The 23,285-nt window shown below is 38.9% G+C and overlaps 1 protein-coding gene across 4 annotated transcripts in view; it reads left to right on the forward strand.

Moving 5' to 3' along the window:
- MACROD2 (mono-ADP ribosylhydrolase 2) overlaps nt 1–23,285 on the forward strand; it is a 1,143,457-nt gene that overhangs the window by 983,348 nt on the left and 136,824 nt on the right. For 2 of the 4 annotated variants that reach the window (XM_087919277.1, XM_026712814.2), the window contains exon 10: nt 20,328–20,411. The exons of the other annotated variants lie outside the window; for them this stretch is intronic. In XM_087919277.1, coding sequence (XP_087775403.1) covers nt 20,328–20,411 — 84 coding nt within the window. The remainder of the gene's footprint in view (nt 1–20,327; nt 20,412–23,285) is intronic. 4 annotated transcript variants of the gene reach the window in all.

A 23,285-nucleotide genomic window follows, 5' to 3' on the forward strand; every position in this document is an offset into this window, starting at 1 on the left:
GCTGGAGGCGTGTTCTGGAGGCGTGTTCTGAAGGCTGGAGCCCCCACCTGAACAGAACACGCCTCCAGCCAATCAGAACACGGCCAACCCCCAACCAATCAGAACACAGCCAAACCCCTACCAATGAGAACACCCCCACCCAATCAGAACACAGCCAAGCCCCCACCCAATCAAGTCACACCCCCACTAGCAGTTAAAAGGAAGAAGCAGCTGCAAGCTCATATCACTCTGAGAAGCACAGAGCCAAAGACACAAGACTGAAGATGATGAATGTGACTTCATCGAAACGTTGCCTAGATACTTCCAATCTTACGCAGGAGAAAACCCGAATAACCAAAGATAGATAGATAGATAGATAGATAGATAGATAGATAGATAGATATTTGTTTTCTGAGGTTTTCACGGGTATTTTTATAAGGATCTTTGGTTATTTGGGTTTTCTCCCACGTAAAATTGGAAGTATTTTGGCAACGTTTTGACGAAATCTCATTCGTCATCTTCAGGCTTGTGTCTTCGGCTTTGTGCTTCTTGGAGTAATGTGAGCTTGCAGCTGTTTTTTCTTTTAACTGCCAGTGGGAGTGCGACTTGGCTGTGTTCTGATTGGGTGCGGGGGGTGTTTTCATTGGTTGGGGGCCTGACTGTGATCTGATTGGTTGGGGGGTTGGCTGTGTTCTGGTTGGCTGGGGGTTTGTTCTGTTCAGGTGGGGGCTTGGCTGTGTTCAGGTTAGTCTTAGTTGTCGGGGGATTTGAGCTGGTGAGCTGTGATCCTGTTGTTTGGCTTTGCGTTCGTGGTCGTGCCACATCTTCATGTTGGGCGTCAGTTTGCTTCATGTATGGGGCGGAGGGGTTTGAAGCGAGTAGTGATGCAGCTGTGGTATGGCTTCTGGTCTGTGGTCATGTCTCATTATCTGTGCGGGTGTGAATCTGCTTTCTACATGGAAGTGTGGTGGTAGCATCTTGTGTGGCCTTCGTGGGTGTGGGTCTGGTGTCATTCTTCATGTTAGGTACTCATTTGTTAATGAGGGCGGGTTTCCAAATGGCTGGTAGGCAGGAGGTATCATCTCATTTATTCATGCTGTGTGGGCATTTTTCTATCTCTATGGCTTCTCTGATTATTCTGTTGTTGAAGTGTTGTGTTTGGGCGATAGTTCTGGTATTTTTAAAATCAGTCTCATGTCCTGTGGCTTTGAGGTGCTGGACCAGGGAAGAGGTTGGTTCTTCTTTTTTGACTGGGATCAAAAAATTCTTATGAAATACGAAACCCCATGCACCGCCTGCCCCAACACATACATCGGACAAACCAACAGAAGAATTAGTGCACGCATTGAAGAACACAAGAACTCAATCAAAAAAGAAGAACCGACCTTTTCCCTGGTCCAGCACCTCAAAGCCACAGGACATGAGATTGACTTTAAAAAGAAAGAAAGAAAATACCCCACAGATTCGTACTTGGTAAAGAAGCAAAGAAAGATATTCAGATGCTGAGAAAGATCAAAAACATATAGGTAATGGTTTCCACTATGATACCTTATGGGAGCAAATGCTGGACTTTGAAAAGGCAGTATAGAAAGAGTATTGATACTTTTTACCTTTGATGTTGGAGAAGACTCCTGATTCACAGATAGCTAAGGGGAAAAAAGCAATTAGATAATAAAACTTGAGGCACAAATAACCAAGCTCAAAGTATCATAGATACATTACAGGTAAAACTCAAAAAATTAGAATATTGTGCAAAAGTTCATTTATTTCAGTAATACAACTTAAAAGGTGAACCTAATATATGAGATAGACTCATTACATGCAAAGCAAGATAGTTCAAGCCGTGATTTGTCATAATTGTGATGAGGATGGCTTATAGCTCATGAAAACCCTAAATCCACAATCTCAGAAAATTAGAATATTGTGAAAAGGTTCAATATTCTAGGCTCAAAGTGTCCCACTCTAACCAGCTAATTAAGCCATAACACATGAAAAGGGTTCCTGAGCCTTTAAACGGTCTCTCAGTCTGGTTCAGTAGGAATCACAATCATGGGAAAGACTGCTGACCTAACAGTTGTGCAGAAAACCAGCATTGACACCCTCCAGAAGGAGGGAAAGCCTCAAAAGGTAATTTTGCAAAAGAAGTTGGATGTTCCCAAAGTGCTGTATCAAAGCACATTAATAGAAAGTTATGTGGAAGGGAAAAGTGTGGAAGAAAAAGGTGCCCAAGCAGCAGGGATGACCGCAGCCTGGAGAGGATTGTCAGGAAAAGGCCATTCAAAGGTGTTGGGGACTTTCACAAGGAGTGGACTGAGGCTGGAGTCAGTGCATCAAGAGCCACCACACACAGACAGAACCTGGACATGGGCTTCAAATGTTGTATTCCTCTTGTCAAGCCACTCCTGAACAACAAACAACGTCAGGAGCATCTTACCTGGGCTAAAGAAAAACAGACCTGGTCTGTTGCTCAGTGGTCCAAAGTCCTCTTTTCTGATGAGAGCAACTTTTGCATCTCATTTGGAAACCAAGGACCCAGAGTCTGGAGGAAGAATGGAGAGGCACACACTGCAAGATGCTTGAAGTCCAGTGTGAAGTTCCCACAGTCTGTGTTGATTGGGGAGCCATGTCATCTGCTGGTGTTGGTCCACTGTACTTCATTAAGTCCAGGGTCAATGCAGCCATCTATCAGGAGATTTTGGAGTACTTCATGCTTCCTTATGTAGATGAGCTTTATGGGGATGCTGACTTCATTTTCCAGCAGGACTTGGCACCTACCCACACTGCCAAAAGCACCAAAACCTGGTTCAATGACCGTAGGATTACTGTGCTTGATTGGCCAGCAAACTTGCCTGACCTAAACCTCATAGAGAATCTACGGGGCATTGCCAAGAGAAAGATGAGAGACATGAGACCGAACAATGCAGAAGAGCTGAAGGCCGCTATTGAAGCATCCTGGTCTTCCATAACACCTCAGCAGTGCCACAGGCTGATAGCTTCCATGCCATGCCGCATTGAGGCAGTAATTGCTGTAAAAGGGGCCCAAACCAAGTACTGAGTACATATGAATGCTTATATGTTCCAGAGGTCCAATATTGTTCTCAGTACAATCCTTGTTTTATTGATTGCATGTAATATTCTAATTTTCTGAAATTGTGGATTTGGGGTTTTCATGAGCTGTAAGCCATAATCATCTCAATTATGACAAATCATGGCTTGAACTATCTTGCTTTGCATGTAATGAGTCTACCTCATATATTAGTTTCACCTTTTAAGTTGCATTACTGAAATAAATGAACATTTGCACAATATTCTAATTTTTGAAGTTTCACCTGTATGTGAAGACATAGCGTCTTTGAGAAGTCCATAATCCTATGAAAGCTGGCAGGGAAGAAAAAAAGAGGATGACCAACATCATGATAGATGGATGTGATTACTGTGGAGTCTTGGATCTCCTGAAATGATATAATACTAAGAACCAACACCAATTCAATGGCATATAATCATAGACATTCCAATCTCCCTCCCTTCTGTGCTATGAAGAGAAAGGAGGGAGGGGAGGGGAGGGGAGGGGGGAGGGAGGAGGAGGAAGAAGGAAGAAGGAAGGAAGGAAGGAAGGAAGGAAGGAAGGAAGGAAGGAAGGAAGGAAGGAAAAGAGAAAGAATGACTTTCCTAACTTTTGTAGATTTCACTATATTAACAAAAAATTAACACTACAGTCATTAATCATTTTTTCAGTGGAGCTTATTACATGCACAATTATCTGGCCATGAAATGTGCTTGGTTAAATTCTTCACACCTCTTTACCTCTTTTGGAGGCAGTTCTGGAAATATTAGATTTATTTCTATCCTCTTCCAAGAGACTTGCTCTCCTGACAGATTGCAATATCTTATTCCATATGGAATTTTGAAAGAACTCCACCACCATGGATTCAGACTTGGAAAGGATTTATACTTTGAAGGCACCAAACAACTGTATCAATACAATCAATTTAGTTCTTAACTGGAACTGTTCTTGAAACGAATCTCCATAATCACCATAAGTAATTGTTTATCTTCTAGATAAGGAAAATTGAAAACATGATTCTTTTTTCTGGTTGCTTAACTCTGAATCTTTTTAAACTCCTTTTGGCAAGCTCTCCCTCCTTCCCTCCCTCCCTCTCTCTTTTTCTTGTTACATCTAAGCCTTCCACACTTTCTATTGCTTCTCATATAATCCTTGCTCTTTTTACCATTCTCTATCCTTAGTATATCTACTTTTGTGACATATCCTAAGAGATAGTCAGGAATAGCTTATAACACAACAAATATCTCTAAATTTATAAGAGTTTGGATTGTGACATTGGAGGGATCTCTGGTGTCAGAATTGCTTTCAGTGTGTTCTCGCTTGAATTGGAGTTTCAGCTTATGCTTCAGTCTTGTGAGGAGGGGGTGGGTGGTCAGGAATGTATTACTTAAAGCCACATTCCCCCGCTCTCTGTAAGTTGGAGCCGACACAGTAACTTGCTTTGGGGGAGGACAGGACAGAAACAAAAAGCTGCTTAACCACCAACATTTCAAAAGCAATCAAAGCAACAGTAAATAATAATTAGTATTTTTCTTATCAAAAGCTCTTCACAGACAATCCATGCCCTCTTTCTCCTGGAAAGAGGGAAATAATTGCAGCATTTCTTAGGAATTTGTTGGACATGCTCAAAATCCTGTTCCTGCTTCCATGCTTCTTTTCCGCCATTTGCCTGAGGCTTTCTTGAGCTCACTAGCTGCCCATGATGGCTACTTATAGAGGGCCAACTGATCAGATGCTATTAATACATGGGCCAGTTCCTCCAATTTATTGACTGTCAACTAACTCCACTAGTTTACTTTTGATTATAACTCCAAATGGATTTTGTGTATGGTGTGATATTTCACATTTGTAGCATGGTCTTCAGCAAGAGCGCTGTGCTTTGCCATTTAATTCTCACAGGTTCTTAGTGGAATAGACAGAGTCTATGTGTATGGTCTTGGCCATCTGTCCAGCTGTTTGAAACATATGAGATGACCAAGTTAGTTGGGAATTTACTCAGAATCATGGTTGCGTTTTATTTAAATTTATTTATGTATTTAAGATCACAGTTTGTTTATTAACTGTAACACTTACAAAAGAAAAAGAAACATTTAAGTTGTAGTATAAACTGTACAGTGTAAACAGTGCATATGATTAAAATGAACCTTACGCATAGAAACTAGGGTAAAATAAGGTGTGAGTGGCTAATCCAATACAATAGGGAGAAAGTGTCACAAAAGAATATATGTCCTAAGGTTATATTTACACAAGGATCATATTTACAAAAACTGGTTCATTCTGCTGTTACTGCTTATTTTCTGTCTACCAAGCATGTGGCACAGCAGTCCTCTCTGTTGTAGGCCTAAATTAATGTATACGAACTCTGGGTTTATTAATAATTAGTAGTCCTTTACTCCAGGCTCCTCAAATTCTTGAAACAGACACTTATGTTTATTTTTTGCTACCTTCCAATTATTCACTAACTTGAGGGGGCGGATTCTGATCAAATACGATATGCTTTTTTTGGTTTTCTTTCTAGCAAAATAACTTGGTTGGGGATGGGAGTCACAACGGTGATGTTCATTTAGGCAGAAATACTTGAAAGAGGATCACGAAATGCTGCTTGAGCTTCATACCCTTCTCATTACTAAGTGGGCATAGAACTTCACAAGAACATACCTTAATCAGTGGTGGGATTCAATTTTTTTTTTACTACCAGTTCTGTGGGTGTAGCTTGGTGGGGTGGCAGGGGAAGGATACTGTAAAATCTCCAGTCAGAGGTGGTAGAATTTGCCGGTTCTCCGAACTACTCAAAATTTCCACTACCAGTTCTCCAGAACTAGTCAGAGCCTGCTGAATACCACCTCTGGAAAGGATATACTGCAAAATCTCCATTCCTTCCCCACTCCACTAACCTGCTTTCCAGCTCTGTTCTCCTGTGCAGGGCAACTAAAGAAGACTCAGATGATCGGCTGGGACTCGGGAGGCAGAGAATAGATGGGGGTGGGGCCGGTCAGAGGTGGTATTTGCTGGTTCTCCAAACTACTCAAAAGTTCCGCTACTGGTTCTCCAGAACTGGTCAGAACCTGCTGAATACCACCTATGAACTTAATTATATATCAGTTCAAGACAGCACATAAATATAAGGAAAGAAGAAATCTGCTAACACAGATGAAGGCTTGGATATTTGATTTATTGTTAGATAACCTTCTGGGCTTCCCCCTCCCCCCTTTCCAGTTAATTTTTTTGCCACTTTTTGTCATTTTTTTAAAACATGAATTGTATTGTAACATAAGACACTATGAACATCAGAACGTAAGAACATAAGACATTCAGGATATACTATCTCTAATGTTTAATTAGATTTGATCCTGGATTCATCCCTTTGAGTAGAAAAATGCTGGTGGATCTTTAACTGTAACTTTAGTTTGATTGTCAGAGTTGATTTTTGGTAGGATATTATTTTAAACAGTAAAATATGTTGCACATCTGTTGGAAACACAAACCTAACCAAACTAGTTGCACTTCAGTTCTTATTGCCAGCTCTGTTGATTTACTTCTTGACTGTTGATTTACTTCTTGAGTTCTAAATGGTTATTGCAGTGAGATATAATAAACAGAGTATGTGTAGAGCTCAACAAAATATGTGTAGCGTAACGCAACAAATTTTGCGGTGTCTTAAATGACACCATCAGTAATGGACTGGTGTTCATTAGTCTGTTTCTTAGATCCTTTTGTATGACCCCTGCTTCTCTGCTAATACAAGTCTGTCTGTCTCAGGAGCATTCTATGCTCTCGTCTTTTCCTGTATCTCCAAGTGTCTGCATACAGTTAGATTTGAACAGCAGTATGTATGTATACATACATACATACATACATACATACATACATATACATACATACATACATGTGTGTATACAGACACACACATGCATTTGCATACAGACACACTTGTGAACAGGAGGGGAAGTGGAATAGCAGGTTCAGATGAGAATGAAAAAAGAGACCTCTGGGAATTGATGGGAATCGAATGAGCAGAAACAAGAGAACTGTGACTGAAGGAGGAGACGAGAGATGAAAAGGGAACTGCAGAAAGACAAAACAGGAGTTGGGAAGGATGAAAGATGAGATCCAACCGTGCAGGGAGCAGCTGCTTTTCTTCAAGCACGGTGGCCCTGTGGAGGATATAAAACTAAAGGCATTCTCTGCCTAGTGCAGAATTGAGTGTATGTGCTAAGTTGTACTCGAACAAGTTGTTTGGTTTAAAAGAAACATACTAGAACGTTTATTGGGTATTACTCTTGTGTAGCCCTGCTGGAAAAACTAAGCTGAAATTGAGCAAGGGAGACAAATTTCAGACTTAGTCAAGAAACAATATACCATAGTTAATAGACTACTGCAGTAGAACACACACACACACACACACAGAGAGAGAGCAGGGTGCCAATAATACGATCTTATATGCTGAATTGATTCCAGAGAAGTGCGGCATTTTTTTTTTTATTCTTTTGAAAGCAGAGTAGATTAAAACACCAGGTACATTGTGGTTCACAGTGCAGCCAGACTGGGTGAAAATAGTCCTTCAGAAGCTTAGCCAAAAGTAATTAAATAGTAAGAGTTAGACCGGTAACCATGATGTCTTATGAAATAAATGTGTAATTCCTATTTTTTACCAGCCAGAGTTTGCAAACCTTCTTTAAAGAAGTTGCATGCCAAGTGCATTATGCCTCTTTGTGCGGTGATTTGCTTTTTGCCATAGGAAGATTTGTACAGTGTTTATAAACAGAGCATTGTTCATAAAGTGTCAGGCATCATGAGCCCTTCCTTGAGGGAGACGGATAGTCTAGAAACATGAAATATACATAAATAAATACATTATATCTCATTTTAGCTATTGGAGAATTGAATATTATACAAGAAGGTTCTAGGCACACATACTCCTTGTTTTCTCCCTTTGTTTATTGGACTTCTTTGGGAGAACAATCACTAGAGAAATTAACCACGAATTGTCTATAAATTAGCACTGGAAGTTTTTATCAAAATTCATGGTTCGTGCATTTTCAATTCTGGTTTACAGGCCAATTATGATTTGTGCATATAGAAGAGAAGGAAGAAGGTGTGTTTTAAGATAAAGGGTGTTAATTAATACATATTTTATACCGAGACATTTTAATTAGGGATTGCATGCCTGTTAATTGCACTTCTTTGGGCAATAATAGTAAGGCTGACTTAGCACCCACTTTTTCTATTATTTATTTCATTTTAGAAAACTGTTAAACACTAATAATAGAAATGGCTTTTTAAAAAAGGCATGTTACAACAACAAACGCTGTACTAAATGAATGTTTTCAAATTTAACATTGTAAGCATATGCAAACAGAAAATAGGATTGTCCCTTGCTATTATACTTAATCACTACACAGAACTCAACATGCTAATTAGCAAATGTATGCATCTGTCCAATATGGTTTAAAAGTAAAATAAATTTAAAAACGGGAGCAAAGGCAAAATGCTGTTTTCAATTTAGTAGAATAAGTTGATCTATATTTAAGAGACTTATTTTGCTGATTTTCCAAATGTTCAGTATACACCATAAAAACACTTGAGAAAGGTGTCAGATGTTATTATTATTATCCTTATTCATCTATCAGATATATTATCCATAATAAGAAAATCCTTGGGTTTCTAAAGCCTGGCTGACTAGAAAGAGGGTTTCTGTTCTTCCGTAACCTGAAATTTAACCACTGTAATTTATCAAACTTTTTTCTAAGTAGGCAATATTTTTTTGAATATTGAAACATTTCAGAAACAATTTGTAATATACTCCTGGTAACCTAAAAAGCCTTGGTAGTCTAATCTATTAGATATCCCAAATGATTTTAGCCTTATGAGTCATCTGTGGCTCATATTTGTAATGCCTGGTTTCATCTACAGTGTTTTATTTTCTTGTTCCGGTTTTCTAAGAGTTGTTGGGAGGCTGTGTCCTTTGAGGCAGTTCAGCTAGATCCAAGAGGGAACACTGCATGAAAACTATTTAAGAGAGAGAGACTGGAGAAGATGATCCCTTTCTGGCTGAGGTCATTTTGCATCCTGACAGTAGACTAAATATAGTGAAGACAGGAAAGGCGGACATTTTGAGTCCTGCCTGCACCGGGGACCCAACCATCTCCCCTTGGTTGCCCACTCTGTGGCCATGATCAGGCTTGTGCCTTCAACAAACCTGATCATGTGGGGTAGGACCACCATAACTACTCTTGAAAAATCAGGATCACTAGATTAGACAGTAACAAGGTGGAGCAGAGGATTGTATCTCTGTGTTGCCATGTCTAGTGATCCTCCAGCTCTTTGGAGCTCAGAATAGCAATAACAATAGCACTTAGACCAGAGGTGGGCAACTATGGCCCCTTTATGACTTGTGGACTTCAACTCCCAAAATTCCTGAGCTAGCATGGCTTGCTCAGGAATTCTGGGAGTTGAAGTCCATAATTCATAAAAGGGGCATAATTGCCCACCCCTGACTTAGACTTATTACTGCTTCACAGTGCTTTACAGCCCTCTCTAAGCAGTTTACAGAATCAGCATATTGCCCCCAACAATCTGGGTCTTCATTTTACCGACCTCGGAAAGATGGAAAGCTGAGTCAACCTTGAGTTGGTGAGACTTGAACTGCTGAACTGCTGGCAGTCAACAGACAGCAGAATTAGCATGCAGTACTGCATTCTAACCACTGTGCCCCCGCGGCTCTTCGCAGAAATGTCTAAGTGCAAGGCCATAATAAATACAGCAGGAAAATGGAGAATACAAGTGTAGAACACTTGCAGTATTTATTAGATACAAAATAAAAGTTGATGAAGCAAAGAATTTGATTTTTGCAGCTGAGATATAACATGCCCCCAAAACAGACACTATGACAAGGTGGAATGGGGCAATCACTTGTTCAGTTATATTTTGAATGAAAGAGAAAAGAAGATCAACAACCAATAAATTAACTTGGTCTAAAGTACCAGTGAGCATTCCCATTCTGGAGACACTGGAGTTACGTTTTTTCATCTTGGGAGCAGGAGGTGAGGGGAGGGCAGGATAATAATTTGTGCTCCGTTTGTATAAGATTTTAGCCTAATCATCAGTATATCAAAAAATGTATTTTTAATCATCCCCCTCAACTGCTTTAGCTAAATTAGGAAAATCAGGGAAATGCTGAAATGAATCAAATCGGGTATGTGTGGGTTAGTTTGTGTGTGTGAATGAAAGCATTTAACTCATTCCAAAGAGGCATCCAACCCGAAAGAGAATGGAATATCCATTGACCTTTCTGCCTTTGACCTCCACACATTCAACTGGAAGATTAAATAGAAACTGGTTAATCTGAATATTAGAAAGTTCTGTGTGATTTTGAACCTTGCTTTATTTGAATTCAAGCCACCTATGTGTATATCTCTCCTTCATCTCTCCAGCTTATGGAGATAAGGGGAAGCAGGACTCTCTAGGACTCTCTGCTTTGTTCCCATTTGGAAACTTCTACCCATTCAGCTGTCTAAAATGTCAGTCCATCCATCCGAACATATTTCTACTAAATCTAATTTTTCATATCTTGCTTAAGAGTATGTGAGGCACATTCAGACATATGATGATATAAACAGATTTTAGCCTTCTCTTGGATAATATGGTTTCCTTTCAGGCTCCAGATTTTCAAGGACATATTTTAAAAAAATAATAATCAGAAAATATGCTCTTTTTCAGCACAGGTGATTTCTCTGGAGATTCCCCCACCCTACCCCATTCCTACTTCTGGAAATGGAAAAATTAGATGAAAACCAGAACATGACTCTGTTCACACAATGACTTTTTATTGTAACACGATAGGCAGAATTATGGGAAAGTTATATTGGAATGAGTTACTTTTCCGTGTGTAGCCATGAGAGGATATATAAGAAGAATGTATAAAAACGTGGCTCCTTAAGAAGCTGTCACTGGGAACTCATTTTACTATAATTTTTCAATTTTTATAAAGAGTGCCACTGTACAAGTGCCAAACATTACATCAAAATTACTCAGGCAATATTATGCTCATAATGTTGCATATTAAAGGAGGCTTGACTTTTCCTGTAAACATCTTGTGGGATCGCGCTTTCATTCTTTCCAGCCCTATGGAATGTTGGAAAGAAATTGTGCAAAGAAAGGGTCTTTCTATTCTGTGTTTGCAGAATAACTCCAAACCCTGAACAGAGCAGGACCAAATTTGGGGCAGGAGGAGAAAATGGGAATGGAAAAGGCAGATTCATGTTTTTAAATGGCCCAGGTCAACTGGGAGCTGTAGGGGAAATCTCAATGGATCTGTATAAAAGGGCAGTTGGGTAACAATGTAGATTATTGCCAATGGCTTCCCTTCTCCGTCCTCCTCAGGTGAGTCAAAATGGAGCATATGCCCCCCCCCACACTCCAGCCAGCAGCACACATATACACATGCACACAGGCGATGTTCTAATTAAATCATTTGGCCTCAGTCCAAGCTCTCGAGTTGCCATAATGTTGTTGATTGCTGTTTTCTCTTTTAATCTTTGTTACTGACAGGGAATATATGTCACTTAGAATCATGAGTGAAGCCGTTTATAAGCCGTATAACAAATAAACTATAAATAGGTAAACATGCCTGATTTACAGTATATATCCCATATACATATGCTTACCTCACAGGATTACTGCTGTGGGGAAAATAGGAGGAGGAAGGTGTGTTGGATATGATTATTGCCTTGGGCTGTTTGTAAATATAATAAAAGCGGGCTACAAATAAATATACATTGCACATAAACAGGAAGCAGGTCTTCACACACTCTGATTAGCTCTGGGAACATAGTGCAGGTGTGTGTGTATGTGTGTGTGTGTACTCGCTATGATAAACCCTGACCAACATGCAGGGGTGTGATTCAACCGATATAACAACCGGTTCAGTAAGTGCACTCTCTGCATTTTAAAAAGCTAATATTTACCTTTAACTGCAGCCAGGGGTGGGATTCAAATTTTTTAACAACCGGTTCTGTGGATGTGGCTTAGGTGGTGGGCGTGGCTTGGTGGCCATGTGACTGGGTGGGCGTGGCTTGGTGGTCATGTTATTGGCTGGGTGTGGCCAACTCAATATCACTCACATCGAGGCACACATCTCCTCGCCTGGCCTCTCATGACTGTGGGGATGCTGCAACAGTCATAAGTGTGAAAAACGGTCATAAGTCACTTTTTTCAGTGCCATTGTAACTTTGAATGGTCACTCCACACAAGCAAAGTACCAGCAAAGGAGGGGAAAAAAACACCAGAGAGGTTCCTGAGACAGGAAGTCTAGTCCTGCCAAGAATGTAATAAGGGTTAACGGAGAGGCAGTTTCTGTAAGCAACACCAGAATGTTTCCTTCCTGCCTTCCTTACAGGATTAGGCCAGTAGTTTCTTCTAACAACTGGTTCTCCGAACTGCTTAGAATGCTAACAACCGGTTCTAGCAAATAGATGTAAACTGATAGAATCCCACCCTGACTGCAGCTGAAGAAAACAGCTGAGGCGCGGCAAACTGCTCTGCCCCGCAAATCAGCTGTGCTCTAACAAAAAGACATAAAGCACAGGAAGGAGCAGGGGCGGGCAGGTGGGCCCACATGCTCATCACAGCAAATCAGTTCGGAGCCAGCTGATTGTTGGAACAAAGGGTTCACCTGAACCGGTACAAACCAGGAGAATCCCACCCATGCCAACATGCATATACAGAAGAAATGCATATATATATATTTACTTATCTGATTAAAATTTCTCACATACAACAGCAACAGATATCTACCCACCACTCAAATAAGAATGTAACACATATGTAAACATGCACATACTTGGCAACATATATACATACGCACCTTGATTAGTCTCTGGGAAGAAAATATACAATATATAATGTAGACACATAACTTCTTATATAGATAGTGTCCATGGTCTTTATTGATTAAAGGGGTTAAAAAGAATTTCAAGGGTCATACTCTGAAGGCTCTCCGCTGGCTCCTTAGAGAGAATGCAAAATATATTTTATTTTTCATGTTGGGCAGGGTTGTTTTATTGATGTTCTTTGATGTTATTGTTGTTACTAATCTGCTTCATTGTTTTGCATTGTTTAAAATCAGACCTACTTAGAATAGGGTATGTAACACATAGCTGAATGAATGATATCCTGAAGGTCCTGGCCATTAAAATCCATCCTACCCTAGTCTGTCCTTCTGTCCTTCTTTCATCAAAAATAAAATAAAAAATAAATGGAAAAACTAGTGATTTGTTGCTTTTTCATGACAGTAATGGTGTTATGAAAAAGGTGTAGAGACCTGTATGGTTAGTCTTACCTTAAACTACTAAATAAATGCATCATTTATAATTTTCATAAATAATGCTATTTGTATGCTTACCATCCTTCATATTATTGACACATACACTGCAGAAAATGAAAATAAATAATTGCTTAATGTTTACTTCTATCAATAGATTTTTATCTACATGGTTTCATAGGCAGATTCAGGCTTCTTTTTTTCCTTTTTCAAAGTACCGGCTGCTGGTTAGGTCCACATACAGAAATATGGGGGCAGGTGTGTGTGACTGTGTACAACAAATTGCCTAAATTAAATATTTATCTTTGCACTCCTACTTGATATTTTCCTTTCAAAAATCCAGTAAAAGCCTTTATCCTGATCGCATCTCTTATGGACTTCTCTGCATATACGCAATGTATACAGTGGATAAATCAAATCGCATGCTAAGTAAATTCTACAGATGAGGAACAGTGACCGGCTTTTGGCTTAAAGTTCAAGTTACAAATTTAAAAAGAAAGAGTTTAACCATTTCAGTATGTCAACAGAAGACACTCATGTTTCCACTGCACTTTCGGCCTTTGAAATCCCACTACTTCCAATTAGGCTAGACTACAAGTCCATGCAAAATGAACCCATTAGATCGGAATGTTTGGCTCGGCATCTGTTCCCCTCCTATTAGCCAAGGGTCAAGGCTTGCCACAGGCATGTCATCACTCATGGTGACATCAGACACTCTCTAAGCTGGAGCCACCAGACATAAGGCACCTGTTGGAAGGAGTTCATAATCTTTTAAGAATAAACTTTGAAAAGAGGTTAAATGAGCACCTGAGCACCTAAACAGGAAGCGCTGTAAGGAAGCGACTGAACTCTGGTGTATTGTGCCTCCTGGTGATGGTATCCAGGACTGGTTTGACAACTGGAAGAGGGGTTTTTCCCCCCCTATGTCTCTCTCTTTCTGTCTTTCCCTCCCTTCCTCCTTCGTGGAAGAGTCAAGGCTGTGCTAGGGCAGGGTATGGATAATTTTGTGAGGGACTGTTTAGAGAATGAGAAAGTGTTGAATAACAAAGTTGACATAAACAATTGAGATATACTAGGCAACTCAATAGCTTATCTCATACATACTATCTGGCAAGGCGGTGAGCAACTTGGAAGAAATGTTTTCGGATCATTCCAAGAAACTTCATCTGAAATAACTCTCTATGAATGAAACTGGAAAAATCCTCTTACGATTTCCAGGATTCTAAATTTACTCCAGGTTAGTATAAAAGTCACTGAAGTCTTGCTTTCCTGACCCTGTCTCGTGTTGTGCGTACATGATGACTGATAAGGGCTTTTGGTATAACCTCTCAAAATAAATATAATTTGGAGGGAATATTTTTGACAGCCATGTGGACTTCCCTTTCTTTAAATATGTTGAACGTGTATCTGTGCATACCCAGATAGTCCTTCAAAGCCCAACTTCAGTTCATCCTTCTTAATTTAAAGCATGTGCCACATACCGATAATACTCTTCAACAGCCATCCAGAGTTCCTTGTGGTTTGCTCTTTTGAAACCTTTTGCAAATGTATTAATTCCAGTGCATGCATATAAATAGCATATTTATCCCTACAATTATTCCCCAATATTACAAGTCTAGAGCAAATATGCCTATGTATTATTCACCTTAGCATTACTATCTTCAAATTAGTATTACTTTAATTAAATCAAAACTACTGAAACCTCAAAAAACCTGAAAGCCGTCCTTCAAACAGATCAGAACAGATTTTTAACACCTAAAATCCACGATTAATGCATATAGATGAGTTTTTCCTAACTTGGAGAACTTTCAGATGCGTAGACTTCAATTTCTAGAATCCTTAGCAAAAACAACAACAACAACCAATGATGGCTGGGGACTTCTGGGAGTTGAATTCATATATCGGGATGGAGGAAAGACTGAGAAACCCTGGTATAGGATATTCCTCTCTTGCAAAGTTGATAGGTCCAAGGGAGGGAGGGACAAGACGAGGGATGGAGTCAGCACTGAGAACTGGGGCATGAAGTGAAAACCGGCAAAAGTTGCTCCCGCTCCCCCCTTTGCTCTATACCTCAATGGGAGTGCTCTGTATCCATGTCCACTCAGAGGATGTTCTCACCAGCAGAAAAGAAGATGGATCGAACTTAGTAAAAATGCAGCAACATAAATTAGTATATTATCTCTTTTCTGAGAAATGATGAATTTGTATAAAGTATTTTGGAATGAGATTTGGGGAAATTTGATTCACCATTAATCATAGCACTGCCAAAGGTAATGTACCTATGATATACTCTGTAATTCAATAGAGAGGAGTTCTGTATTGAATGCCACCCTGTTCTTCAGTTTGGAAGAGCACCTTCTCTGCTTAGTCTTTGAAGGGACAAGGGAGTAATAGTTAAGGTTGTGACTGCAATTAGCCACTTCCTATCATTTATGCACTTCCAGTTAATTTCATTTGTGGGTCATGACATTAGCAGATGGAAGCTGTAGTTATAGTCCATCTTCATGAATTATTGTCTCGGCTCTCCTGCAGTCCCTACTCATCTTTCCCTAATAGCCTCTAAATATGATGTTCCAGAAGTACATATTTCTAGGCCATTTTTCAAGCAACTACCTTTCAAATAGATGGCAGTGTTCCAATTAAAAGACATCTGTGATGCTATGAAGAAATTTCAGATTCCCACGTAGGACAGAATTCAGAGCTGTTTGAAGTCAATGAGTGAGTAAGTTGAAGAGGAAATATCTTTGTTAGATTTTTATGAAGCTCTTGAAATAGTTAGGAAAGAATACTAAGGCAGAATTAACACATACAGGCATTGTGATAAATGCCTTCTGTTTTACTTTTCTGTGCCACCCAGGAAGACACATATCTTACTACCTTCATAAACTATACCTACATGGTCTGAACATCCAGATTTTCCTCTCTAAAATGAACAGCAGGACATTTATGATAATCATAAATCCATTTGCAAGAGCAGCCACTGGGTTCAGAAAGTTGTTAAAATTAGTTGGATGAAGAGCAAAGTATTGTAAAATAATAGTTATATGTTATTTTCACTATTTATGTATAGTAAAGTCAATTATTGTAAATCTTAAATAAAACTCCAATTTTGTGGATATCAGTGACACATTTCCCACTGAATTAAATGGATCAGAACTGTAGTATTTATTTATTTTTTATGTCTTTTGTTTTCTAGCTGCTGTAAGCATATATTGTGATGGTCTCCAATTGTATAATTTTTATGGAATCTTGCTGATCTGGCTTAGACCAACAGGCAGATGAAGTTAAAACTAGCTATTGGCTTTAATAATTTGGTATCTAAAGGATATTCTGTCTGGTTATGCCATGCTGCATTGTTAGAAGAGTAAGATTTTGTACATTATGCACCTTGTAAGATTTTCTCTAGTCTACATGATGTGATTTAATAGTGCATGACAGAAACTGGACATGCAGAGTTTGTGCCTTTTTGTTTGACTATTTAAAAATAAATAATGATACAGCAGATAATCTCATATTGCAATGCAATATTATGCATATGTGTTCAAAAACATGTCCTTTGGATATCAGTGAAGCTTGTTCTCAAGAAAGTACAGTATATCTCAGACTGTAACTTCATACTGGCTTGCTGTAAAAATGCATAGTTTCATATTTAAATCATTGTAAGACTTCAGTATTAATCTGCCCTGAATTTCTTTATGTGGTTCTGAGTAAATTTTTATATCTTTAGTTTACAGCAATATGAGTATTAAACATTTTGTTTGGAAAAAAACTCTATCTTGTCCCAGTTATAAATAAAAATCGAAAGTATTTTTCCAGAAACTGCAACATAAATAAGGGAAAATATTTGCCATTTTGCTGTGTGTATGTGTGTGTGTTGTGTGTGTATGTGTGTGTCTGTGTATCAATGACCTGTTCATTATTATTGAAATGAAGTGTTACAATCAAACCTACACAAAACTACAAAATCTATGTTTGATATATTTTTAAAAAGTTATAGGATACTAAGTTATTATTAATTAGTAGTTAAGGCACAATATAGAAAAGAACAAAGAACAATTGCTACAAATTTCCATCCAGCTAAATTAGTTTTACAACCAATCCATAAAACCAACTTTCAGTTTTAAAGGAATGCTGTACAACAACACTAAAAAGTGCACATACATCTATAATGAATGCCCACATTAATTAATACTAGTAATTTATCTATAATTAATTATACAGAGTAACTATAAAAATATCAAGTGTAATGAAAGGATGGTATAATATTCTGGCCTCACAACTCATCGGGCCCTACATTAACAACTGGTCAAAAATCAGGGGCCACATTAACCCTCTGGTCAAAATAAGAAAAAGCACTAGTCAAATTTTCAGAGAGAGCAATGGAAGGAAAGAGTCAATTCCAAAGTACAGGAAGAAGTCTCCAGCAGCCTGAGAATTGAAAGAAGACACTGCTCAGAGGAATGAAAAGAACCCTCAGGACTGTAAGAAGAAACGAGAGTGGATACTGGTGGGGTTGTGATTGGTTGGCTCTGAACACAACTAGGTCGTTGAAATGAGCTCCGATTCAAACAGGAAACCAGTGTCAGGGCCAGCTCTGACTCTGAGGAATCTTCAAGGAGGATGTCACTTCAGAGAACCCTGTGCCTACATGGGAGATTAGCAAAGAGAGACTGATGTGACTGCAGAGCCTGAGGAGCAGCTGGAAACAGCAGAAGATAAGTGGTCTGATACAGGGGTCTGATCCTTTCATTCCCAAGACACCGAGGGCTGAGCAAAGGTCTGCGTAGCTCCTTGCAAGGCAAACGGGTTCCTATTGGTTTATTTCTTGCATCTGAGAGAGGCCCTGTTTGCTAGCAAGTAATCCCTCATTGGGAAAATCTGCTGCAATTACCAGAACTGCTATTCATGGAAACTATTATTTTAAACCCAGACCCACCAATGATCTAAGAATGATGCTACTACACTACCCTGGCAACACTTCTGTCTGGTGCTTTGAACTTTGCTTATTAGGAATTTGCCTGTAAGTTTGCCAAGGAATGCAGGACTGCTTGAGACTGTGTGTGCATCTGCATCCATGCCCTGTCTATTGGTGCTCAACCTGAGTAAAGTCTTTTGTATTGTACTCCTTTGTATGCATGTCAGCAAAAGTTGGGAATAACACAGGAGGTGCAGCAAAGAGGAACTGGGAAAGCTGCCAGAAAACTTATAGCAATAATCTAAATGTGAACAATCAAAGCACTTATCAATGAAGCCATACCTTCCTTTGGTCATCATTACCACTGTGGCTTTTGTGGCTTTATCCTTTCTTGAGGTGGCCCAGTTTCCTGGTTGAATTTCATAGGGAAGACAAATTTCCTTTTTCCATTCTCCCACTTTGGATCCATGAACCCAAGAATAAAGACCATTCCCTTAAAAAAAAAAAAACACCAAAGAGAGGAGATGCCAAGTTTCTGACTGCTTAATGTGAGGACCAGGCTGTGTCAAAGACTCTAAGTCTAAATACATAAAATAAGCACCTACTGCTGTAAGATCAGTCCTAATTGAGGATTGAGTTACTCTGGAATTAAAGTTCCCTTAATTTGATTACTTTAATTTGTTTATTTATGAAGTGCACTCTGTATTGAAGTTAGAAATTTGGGAAGCATCTATTAATACAGTATTATATATGAAATATATATGACTGCACTGGGTAGATTTTTAATTTCTGAAACAACTTGTAACCTCATAGGATGATTCCATATATTCTATCATTTCTTTTGTTATATATTAATAAGGCCAGCATTTTGCAAAACCACTAACTATGAGGCTCCTGTGGTTTTCTTCCACCTGTGTTCCCTTTCTCTGTCTCTCCATTTTTCTTCAGCTCTCTCCATCTCCATCTCCATCTCCATTTCTGTCTCTCTTAACCCTTTTTTTATTCTCTCTTAATCCAATGCGTAATCCTATGCCTATTTATTTGAACATTAATCTTATCACAGTCATTTAGGGTTACAACACATTGCATTGAATTCTCTAGCATGTTATTATTTTATATTATCTACATTTTAAGTAACAGGGATAATATATGTTTCATTTTTCTAGAACATTAATCCATTTTTTAGGTTTGTTGTAATCTTCAATCCGTCTTTCTGTCTGTCTGTCTATCTATCTATGTATCATCTATCTATCTGTCAATCTATCTATCATCTATCTATCTAGATTTTGTACTATCAGAGTCAGGTGTGTATCTTGTGTTAATTGTTCATTAATCTATTATAATATTTATACAGTATATTTATTATCTTCACTTTTATTCTAGTGTCCAGCACAGTTTGACATAACTCAATTCTGATGAGTTACAAATCTGCCCAAGATTATTGATTTCTCACGGTCAGCTGAGAAAATAATGTTTTCTTTTATTCTTATCAATGTTTTACTAAAACTCAGGCATAGTTAGACTATAGCCCATACACTGATTCGATACTCCAGACTGAAGTCACTGTCCCTCATCTAGAATCTGCTGAAGTTTTTGAAACTCTGTGCATTCAGACGGTACTATTATACTGTTAAGACAGAATGTGTTTCACAGTGCTTAGCAAGTAAAGTCCATACTTTATAAAGTAATTACTGTAAAATACATATAATAATCCAATGGTATAGGTATAATGTAGATTAAAAGTAAGAGAGAATATAATTATTGATATGTGCAGTTTAATATCTTTTGAAATATGGCATTCTGGTTCAGCCTTGGGCTCTTCCTAACTGTGATAATAGCACAGGAGGCAAAAATCAATCTTCACAAAGCTTGAAAGTATAGTGATTTTTCTCCTGGAGCAAAATGGAGGTGCAGTCAATTTATTTTTCCAATACCTTACACATTCCTATTTCATAATTGTAATAATGTTCATCATTATCCAACTTTGAGCATTATAACCTCAGCTTTTGAGAATGAATATCTCTTTCTGACCTTTTTTGCACTTGCAGAGGGAGCTGAGAAGAAAACTCACTCTCCTTCACCCGTGAAATGCAAAACCAAACTGCCTGAGAATCTGGAGGATGATAATGAGGGTAGGTAGAATCAACCCCTCAAAAATCACTTATCTGCTTTCTTTTTTAAAATTTCTAGATCTCCTTCATTATTCAATTATATATTCTTCAGCCTGTTAGACAGTATTCCTAGTGTTCTTATTTACAAGCTCAGGTGCAGTTGAGCCCTGGCTTTGCAAGCAGAGTAAGATACTTTCTTAACTCTCCTACTTGTAACATTGCTTCCTTGTTGTGCAATGGTAAAATATTTTCTAGTGTGAAAAATGTTCACAAACGTTATAGTATTCTTTGGAATGAACTAGCTTTGAAAACCAAATGTATGTATTCCAATTATAGGAAATAGCAAATTAACCAGTTATGCGGAATGTACCACAATTTCAAAATAGAATTACTTTTGGCTCTGGCTCTGTAAACCTTTAGTAAGAATGATGTTGGCTTCATTTGCATGTTGCGTGGATTAGCATTGTACGAATGAACAGAAAACAGTCCATGGTAAGCTTTGGTATAATCTCAACCTTTCATCCATATGACCAGAACAAACAATAAATCAGAAACTGACAAGAAGATTTCTGACTGGTATAATATGCAAGCCAAGAACAATTGTTTAAGAGAATACCTCATTAGCTACTGAAGAAACCAATATCAATCCAAATTTGTTTTCAAACAATTTATTGTTGATTGTAATTCCCACTGTATATAAAGTAGGATATGCAGGAATTGGGTATGTCTAGTTCAGGGGTCTCAAACTTGCAGCCCACAGGCCAATTGCAGCCTGCAGGATGATATCCTGTGGCCCCCACCGTGATATGAAAGTATAATATTAGTGCGGCCTGCGGGGGGAATGGACCTCTGAAGGAAGTCCCACCCGCCGTTCCTCATCATGGCTGACATTCAGGCCCAGCAAGTCCGAGCAGCCAGCACATAGAACAGGGCAGCACCGGATGTTGGAGAAGCATAGCGGAGCTGGAGATCATTAGCCACCTCTTTTGCAGCACAAGAAGCCTCCCCCAACTGGCCAGCTGCTCTCCTCCTTCTCTGCCTGTTTGTTCTGCATGGCTGAGGAGGAGGAGACCAGCCGGCTGGTTGGGGGAAGCTTTCTGCGCCGAAAGAGGCAGCTACTAATCTCTGGCCTTGCTCCGCTTCTCCAATGGTCCGGCTTCCCCTCTTGCTCCTCACAGTTGCCCTGAGCTGGTGCGGTTCTTTACTTGGGCAGCCAGATGCCTGCAGCAGTGCCCGCAGCAGCAACAGGCAGTTCCGCCCAGGCTCCACTCAGGTGTCCAGCTGGGGCTGTCAGGAGTTGCTACCGCCAGCGCAACTCCGCGCGGCTCCAGTCCCGCGTTGCCTTGGGAAGGGAAAGGCAAAACCAGGAGCCGCTGACAAGTAGAAGCCGAGTGGAAATGATGTCTGCAGTGCCACTGTGGAATCCCTTATGCGGCCCAGCCTCACCCAGACTCTGCCTCCAGCAGCCCCCAGGTAAATTGAGTTTGAGACCCCTGGTCTAGTTGATCAAAAAGAAGGACTTGATAACAATGTTCCAACATCTAAGGGGCTGCCACAAAGAAGAACGAATCAAGCTATTCTCCAAAGCACCAGAAGGCAGGACAAGATGCACTGGATGGAAATTAATCAAGGGAAGAACCAACCTAGAATTACAGAGAAATTTCCCAATCATTAGAACAATTCACCAGTTGAATTGCTTGTCTCCAGAAGTTGTGGATGTTCCAACACTGGAGGTTTTTAAGAAGAGATTGGACAACAATTTGTATGAAATGGTGTAGAGTCTCCTGTTTGAGTAGGGAGGGCTAAAAGAGCTCCAAGGCTCCTTCCAACTCTGTTATTCTGTTTTTTTAATAAGTTTTTATTCAAGAAAAAAATATTTTAAAAAGAGAGTCACGTTCTCACATTTTACAGTGTTTTCATAACAGTGTGCATCTCTATTAGTGTTAATTGAAATAATTTACTACAAAAATATCTTAAATCTAATTACTAATTTCTTATCTATGTTATTGTCGTGATACATTATTTGTTTTTCTGTGTTACTACATTACTACACCTATATACATAGCTATACTATACATATATACATAGCTATACATTTATCCTTATTTCTGTTATTCCATGATATTTCTTGAATCATTTTCACTATACATCTTTATTTCCTTTTCATTTAGCCATTTGTACCATGTATTCCATGTTGTAAAAAATTCTCCCTCTTCCTTGTTTTTTAATATCATAGTTAATCTAATCATTTCTGCGCATTGGTAAATTTTGTTGATTACTGCTAAATCTTCCTTGTTTTTTCCTTGTTTTTTAATATCATAGTTAATCTAATCATTTCTGCGCATTGGTAAATTTTGTTGATTACTGCTAAATCTGTGGGTACCATTGTTAATTTCCAATTTGGGGCAAAGGCTATTCGTGCTGCTGTGATTATGTGTAGCATTAGATGCTGTTGTTTTTTACTCCATGACAGTTCTGATATTCCCAATAAGAAGATCTCTGGATTGAGTTTGATCTTTAATTTTGTCATCTCTTCCAACCATCCCTGTATCTTAGACCAGTATTTTCGAGCTTTGGGGCATATCCACCACATGTGAAAATATGTTCCTTGGCTATGATTGCACTTCCAGAATTTGAGTGACATATTGGAAAACATTTTTGCCAATCTTGCCGGTGGAAGGTACCAGCAGTAGAACGTTTTATAGATATTCTCTTTATATGATACTGATAACATTAATTTATAGTTGGTTTGCCATATTCGTTCCCATTGTTCTAAGTGGATGTTATGACTGCAATTTTTAGCCCATATTATCCCTTAACCGTTTCCTCTTCCATTTTAAATTCCAATAAGCAATTGTATAATTTAGTAATCATTTTTTTTCACTGCCTTGTAAT

Source organism: Pseudonaja textilis, chromosome 1 (assembly GCF_049901715.1).
Source record: "Pseudonaja textilis isolate UNSWEBS1 chromosome 1, rPseTex1.2, whole genome shotgun sequence".
Taxonomy (NCBI): domain Eukaryota; kingdom Metazoa; phylum Chordata; class Lepidosauria; order Squamata; family Elapidae; genus Pseudonaja; species Pseudonaja textilis.